Source organism: Numenius arquata, chromosome 1 (genome assembly GCF_964106895.1).
Source record: "Numenius arquata chromosome 1, bNumArq3.hap1.1, whole genome shotgun sequence".
In the NCBI taxonomy this organism is placed as follows: Eukaryota; Metazoa; Chordata; class Aves; order Charadriiformes; family Scolopacidae; genus Numenius; species Numenius arquata.
The window spans coordinates 5,292,845-5,300,325 of record NC_133576.1 but is presented as its reverse complement, the minus strand read 5'-3'; the positions used below and the strand labels follow the sequence as shown (position 1 = coordinate 5,300,325).

Genomic DNA, 7,481 nt, shown 5'->3' with positions numbered 1-7,481 from the left:
CGCCCATCAAACATCCCAGCGGCAGCAGGGAGGTGCCACCTCCTTGAGCTGGCGTGGTGAGGGTGAGGCCGTGGTACCTGCCAGCAGCAGCGCAGCTAGAAGCGTCTGCAGCCCCTACGCTGGGACACCAAGACCCTACGCTGGGACAGAGGACAAGGGCCAGGATCAAGTTCCTTTGGAGCTGTGAGCGCGGGAGGTGCTGTCTCTTCTCTATCACACCACGCTATGAGACAAGACGCTGGGAGGTCCCCTTCTGTTTTCCTTGGACAACCAGCCAGACCTCTCTATCTCAGATGAATCCAGCACACTTAATGAGAAGCTTCTACCTCCAAGTCCCCACAATTTGGGTGAGGATGTTGGGATGGGGAAAAAAAAAACCCAACCACATGAATTGCACCCACCCCATGCGTGACTGGAACCGTATGAAGAGCAGTTCCTTAATGGTATTGCTCAGTTAAGGACAAAAGCCCATCCCAACTCATTTTTAGGTTTAACAGACAAACAAAAAGCCTTCAAGAGCCATCTATTGAATTGTCAATTGGCAAGAAAGGGATGTTGTGGCATTGTACCAGCCACTTCTCTTGCGCGTAACCTTAAGTATTGACCACTCCCATTATAGCTTAGAAGCCAAAGCAGCCACCCCGCTCCCAGAAGCCAGCTTAATATCAGAAATACAAATACTGCTTATTTTAGGTTTTAAAAGACTGGGGGAAACGCTCGTAAGTAGGGTTCATTCTTTTTTAAGAATTGCTGCTGAGCCAACTGAAACACTTGTGCGTAGACAGCTTTAAAAAAAAAAAAAAAAAAGAGAAGAAATAAAATCAACTGTGGCTAGTCGTTACTTGTTCACATTGCTTATGAACTGACTACCAGCATCTGGCAGCCATAAAGCCCTAGTTTATTTTTTATATTTTTGAGGTACTGGGTTTTTTTTTTTTCTCTCCGAAGCAGCTCTCTAGCGAATCACCTAAAGCCTATCCATTAGAACAATACTTACACCAGTATTTACATTTCTCTGAACTGTGCGTTCAGACCAGCCTTGCTGTAACCGGTCCCTACATCCTTTGGAATCACTCCCGGTCTCCTTTCTGACAGGAAAAAAAAAAAAAAAAGGTCTCCCTCCAGAGGTTGGCTCAGTGTCAGGGCTAAGGTGCACTGGTGAGGACGTGGGGCACGAGGGGAGGGGAGAACAAAACTAGCTTTGATGGGTCGGAGCCTGTTTCAGTGGGACCAGAAAAAGGGGTTGACACCAAGAGAGCTTCCTTTTTAAAAAAAGCCACTGAAAGGATGTGCAATCCATTGCATATAATTGTGAGGGAAAGAGCTTTGAAATGTTCTGCCCTTCTCCAGGAAAGGGGGAGGAGAAGAAACACAGCTGGACACTCGGGTCTCCTCAGGCAGATGCTCACTTGACATTTCATTGCCGTATTCATCTAATCACTGCGTTCACACCGAAGCCTCACATTTCTTCCCTCCCCCTGCCCCCCACCTTTTTTGCCCAAAGTTTGTTCTTTTCAGATTCACAGGGACCTCTCAAACGCTGGGGGGAGCGGCCCGGAGGGGGAAGCAACTCCAATAAGAGTCACCCAAGCCCGCTGCCCCCTCAGGACACTTCAATGATCTCCATGCTGCCTGAAAAGCTCGACTGACTGCCTACTTTCCCCAGTTCTTCTCTGGATCTGTTGTCGGACATGATGCTCTCCCCAAACTCCATCTGGCAGCTTCTGCGCTTAAACTGCTTTTCGAAAGAGCTTTCCTCGTGCCAGCTACGCCTGGAGTCACCTCGATCACCCTGCTTTGGCCTCCTGCGCACAGCACAGGCTTGGTCGCAGCCCGTGGGCAGCTGGCTACAGCTGTAGGCAGAGTAAGCAGCGCTGTTCCCGTAGATGGCGGAGGCAGAGTAGAAGTGCGAGGACTCCGTTGCGAAATACCAGCTGTTGGTCAGGGACGTAGCCGACGTCTGAGGAGCCAAGATATCCGAGTGCCAGCCTTTGAGGCCCAACCCAGCAGCGGACTTTGCCAAATGCTGCTGGCTGGTGGAGAGACCAAACAAGAAGTTCGTTCGGTAGTTGTCTTCCATGCTCCCGCTCCGGTGGAGGGGGTACAGGAGGGACCGCTGAGTGGTGGCGCTGCTGCTGGCCCTCCCCAGGTGTTGCCGTTTGCTCTGGCTGTCCAGCTGCCAGGTGTTCTGGGCTTTCTTGGGAGGGTTCGCTTCCTCTTTATCAGGGCTGGTTTCTGGGGTCTGCTCCGAGACCTCCTGGACGGGGGAGAACTGACACAACTTGCTGCTGCCCTCTAAAGCAGTCGTGTGTTTGTAGTATTCCAGGGTGTCTTCAGAGGAGGCAAAGCCCTGAACCGACGCGGTCACGCAGTTGCTACTCGCCGTGTAGGACACAGATTTGATATCCAAAGAAAAGGAGCGCTTCAGCCGGTTGCTGTCCTCCACCTTATCCAGGGAGACGTGCAGTCCGTTTATGCCCTGTACCAGCGGGCCATCTTCTAGAGGGGACAAGTGCCCGCGCGGGGCACTGCCGCAGTCCATCGGCTTCTGTTCCACGATCTCGGAGGTAGCGGTAATGCAGAGCTGGTTAGCAGAGAGGCTGCTCTGCCCACCTTCTGGGACCAGCACGTGCTCGCTGCTTTTTTCCAAATGCAGAAGTTTCAGCTTACTAATATGCCCGGGCTGACCGCTCTGGTTCTTGATCTTTTTCTCAAAGTCCAAAAGCTGGCCCAGGAAGTTGAAGTTGGGAGAAATGGTTGGCCTTTTTTCTTTCACAAATCTGGAAAGAGGGGACAAACAAAACAAGAATTGCTTTTAACGACCTGCTGCTCAGACCCGAGCTAACCCTAGAGCAATTGTTGTGAATGTTAACAGCCTAATTTTAACTCGTCAGGATGCTGGGACTAAGGTTTAGTCAAGCACAGGAAACATGGATGGGAAAAAAAAAAAAGAAAAAAAAAAAAAAAGGCAGCTTTTAGACAAGATAATTCTGGATGCTGTCAGTTCTCAGTGGCTTACTTAAAGGCGGCTATAAAAGGGAAGAGAAAGCATTCTTTTTGCCTCTTTATGATGTCCACAACAAGGTTTGAGGGAATCGTTTCCCTTATTTTATTTTACCAGTGGGATCTCTGCTATTGAGGTTTCTGACCGAGGTTTAAGAGCTCCTCAGGTTCTGCACGAAGAGCATCAGAGCTCTAGCCGGGAGACCTTGGCCTCCCCTGCGCTACAGACAGCAGAGCGTCTTCCCCACCCTTCAAAGGGACGAAACCCCCACGTTCCTTGCACCTCTCTCGTGCTGCTGTTACTGCAGCGAGCGCTTCCTACCCTGGTTTATCTTTGTCAGGCAAGACGAAGAGCTCTGATATATGCTGACCTTATACAGCAAACGCCAGTGATTTCTACCATACGCTGGTATTGACCACTGATAACGACAATCGAAAAGAAAACCGGAAAGGAGCAAATGCAGCATTAAACCAAAAATGCCCTCTCCAGCTCTGCAGGCGTCCGGCAGGGAAGGTTAGCAGTATTCCCAAACCACTGGAAGACTTAACCTATTCTCGAATCCTGTAGGAAGCAGCCTGACTCACGCACACGTGCCAATCTAAGCACGCGCTTACATTTTCAGCTGAATATGGACAAGGTGCAACGCATACTTAAAATATTCTCCTGAACCGGCACTCTAAGTGTATGAAAGACTTGAGTATTAGAAGTCACAATCATATACTTCGAAGTTAAATACAAAAGGAATACTTTCCTACCTGTCTAATTTGCAGTATAGCTAAATAAGTACTCTTTGCTTTTTACAGGCTGTAAAACAAAAACCTGCCCAAATCCTTCCTCCTTTTGTTTTTTTTTTAATATATATATATATATTTTTTTTAAGCATTCCTGGAACTATGACAGTACCAGATGACAAGGGAATTAACAAGGGAAGAAACCTTGAAGAGCTAAATCTAGTACGAACACACACACACAAAAGGTATCACTGGGAAAATTAAATATTATTAAAAGCAAAAAAGTCTCTCTGGGGATATGTACAGAAGGTGAACAGAAGGATTCATTAAAAACAGCATGAAAAAATTCAAAGGTGTACTTGTGCATGTATGTAGACGCTAGCACAAACGCAAGCAAGCACATGAAAAATACCAAACAAAACTTACTACTTTTTTTTTTTATTATTATTATTTTTTTTTAAGTTGCCAAACAACAAACACTAGTAGGAATGGTTGAGCTGATGCGATGACCTGGAAGATCAGATCGCGCCAAGTGCTAGTGGAAACTGCCACCATGAAGTGCCTTGACTGGCAAATGGAGCAAACGAATAAGGCTCCTCAGAAGGGGTTCTTCAGCTGGATCTCCTAGTACTGAATTTGGGGGCTTTTATTCCTGCGTAAGCAATTTGCTCATAAGAATTCATATAATCTTCATTCGTTCTTTCCCAGTCAAAGCTAGTAGTACTGGTTACGTTAACTTGGATTTGTTAGTTAAAGCAAGATCATTTCGGTCAACGCTGCCATTTCTAGCAGGCTCTCTAAAACTCTGTTCCTTCCACTTTCTCCTTGTCCCACACCCCAAATTTAGTCCTAAATTTAAAACTAGCTTTTTAAAAAATGAAAAGGGTACAGGCAAGTCTGCTGGATCCCCCAGACAAGTTTTAAGGCCTCACAAACATTTTCATTTCAAAATGTGTATTCTTTTTTCCAATTGGAAAACTTGCATAAGATTGAATTTTGATGTTTGCTTCCCTTGTATCATCCATTATACAAAAGAAAAGATTTAACACTTTTATTTCCTCAGATCTTGGAGGGGTGGGCCCAGATGAACCTCATGAGGTTCAACAAAAGCAAGTGCAGGGTCCTGCACCTGGGCCGAAACAATCCTCGGTATAAATACAGACTGGGGGATGGGGTATTAGAAAGCAGCCCAGAGGAAAGGGGCTTGGGGGTGCTGATGGACGAGAAGCTGGACATGAGCAGGTGATGTGCTCTCGCAGCCCAGAAGGCCAATCACATCCTGGGCTGCATCAAAAGAAGTGCTGCCAGCAGATCCAGAGAGGTGATTCTGCCACTTTGCTCTGGTGAGACCTCACCTGGAGTACTGTGTGCAGGTCTGGAGCCCTCAATATAGGAAGGACATGGACCTGGTGGAGCGGGTCCAGAGGAGGGCCACCAAAATGATCAGGGGGTTGGAGCACCTCTGCTGTGAGGACAGGCTGAGGGAGCTGGGGTTGTTCAGCCTGGAGAAGAGGAGGCTCCGGGGAGACCTCATAGCGGCCTTCCAGTACCTGAGGGGGGCCTACAGGAAGGCTGGGGAGGGTCTGTTTACAAAGGCCTGCAGTGACAGGATGAGGGGCAATGGTTTTAAGTTGGAGAAGGGGAGACTTAGATTGGATATTAGGAAAAAGTTCTTTACCATGAGGGTGGTGGAACACTGGAACAGGTTGCCCAGGGAGGTGGTTGAGGCCCCTTCCCTTGAGATATTCAAGGTGAAGCTCGACGAGGCCCTGGGCAACCTGGTCTAGTTGGGGGTGTCCCTGCTGACTGCGGGGAGGTCGGACTAGATGACCTTTGGAGGTCCCTTCCGGCCTGGACCAATCTATGAATCTTTCACTTCAAGTAACGGCGTCACCTTTTTATTTTTGTAACAGTGTCAGAAAAGCATTTTATCTAATGACTTTAACTCAGAGGCAAGCGTTTCTCTTTCAAGCTCTGCCAACAAGAAATCCCAAACCAACGAGTGGAACGTGTGGCAGGCTGTTCTCGCTAAGCCATACCAAAGGAAATACGGCAAAATACAATCTAAATTTCACGGTAGTTGTTCAGTATTAACAGTGCAAAGGAAAAAAAAAAAAGGCCCAGGTTGATTAATCCTTCGCACTCAATTGACACTTCTGGTTAAGAAACAAACTAGAATTTAATGCAGAGATTTCACGGAGGAATTTAGAAGCAGCACTTTAAAAGTTCTCTGAAGCCTGTGCCTTTTGGAAGTGTTCAGTACTCTGCAGCTCTAACCCCCAGCACACTACAGCCCCAGACCAGAACAAGTTATTTTTTTCGGTGACTCAAGCTCACGCGTTGCACCGTGTCCATCACATCCACTAATTCAGCCACATTATCTATACCTCTATAACTGTGAGTTTCCACCTATGCTTCTTAACCAAACCTGTTTCGCCCTACACGTTGAAATTACTGCACACCACCAAACCGTCAGCAGGCTCTAGTAAGAAACCGTGGAAAATATCTAAAGGCACTGGGAGATGGTTGTAGCTCAAGCACCTCTCCCATGCACCTTTTCCACTGCAGACATTAATTATGTTCATAGATTCATAGATCCATAGATTGGTCCAGGCCGGAAGGGACCTCCAAAGGTCATCTAGTCCGACCTCCCCGCAGTCAGCAGGGACACCCCCAACTAGACCAGGTTGCCCAGGGCCTCGTCGAGCTTCACCTTGAATATCTCAAGGGAAGGGGCCTCAACCACCTCCCTGGGCAACCTGTTCCAGTGTTCCACCACCCTCAGAGTAAAGAACTTTTTCCTAATATCCAATCTAAGTCTCCCCTTCTCCAACTTAAAACCATTTCCCCTCGTCCTGTCACTGCAGGCCTTTGTAAACAGACCCTCCCCAGCCTTCCTGTAGGCCCCCCTCAGGTACTGGAAGGCCGCTATTAGGTCTCCCTGGAGCCTCCTTTTCTCCAAGCTGAACAACCCCAGCTCCCTCAGTCTGTCCTCATAGGAGAGGTTAATCAGCTTAAAAGAAAATGCCCCACGGAAATCACGCTCCACAGGGGAATGTCTAATGCTCATCTCTCCGTCCTCATCTGTGTTCTAGAGAGAGTAGCAGCAAACACACTGGTGATGTGGAAGGTGCTCCTCACCACCTGCTCCGACGCAAGTGTTCAAACTGCTTCTGCACCACGGACGTTATAGCGATGCGTCATCTCTGCCAACTCGCATATAAAGCCCATCAAAAAGAAAACCATCCTTTCTGCACAACGAAGCAGGTTGTTAAATGAAATAGAGAAGTCGTGGTAAACTGCAACCGTGCCACCTGGGATCTAGTGAAGCAGTCACAATCCAAGTGCAGAAACATGGGATTTGAAAGGTTAAAAAGGAGGGGTGGGGTAGGAGGGGGGGTCCCACAAAAATTCCCTGATGCCACAAAGAGCTAACACTTCAAAATACTTTCCGGTTGAGTTTAATAGAAACAAAGCAGCTTTCTTAATTCCTAGACATTTCACCTGCAGGCAGTTCTTGGAGAGCATGACCAAATACCAAACTGAAGTCAACAGCTCCAGCCTAGCATTTGTCGTAAGCGTGACTATAAATATCCTCAGTTCTCTTTCTTTAACCCTATCCATTCCATTCTCTCTCTGACTTAAATGGAATTTAAACCGCTTATTAAATGTGTGTGTACGTACATACATATACAGACACCGCTATACCACACGTGTAACACTATCTTGTATTTGCCTCCTTGAAG

At 47.5% G+C, this 7,481-nt stretch overlaps 1 protein-coding gene across 1 annotated transcript in view; it reads right to left on the bottom strand.

Annotated features, from left to right (window-relative positions):
* Positions 1 to 1,603: 1,603 nt before the first annotated feature.
* DUSP16 (dual specificity phosphatase 16) overlaps positions 1,604 to 7,481 on the bottom strand; it is a 32,337-nt gene continuing 26,459 nt past the window's right edge. Inside the window, exon 6 of the mRNA XM_074151750.1 lies at positions 1,604 to 2,780. Coding sequence (XP_074007851.1) covers positions 1,604 to 2,780 — 1,177 coding nt within the window. The remainder of the gene's footprint in view (positions 2,781 to 7,481) is intronic.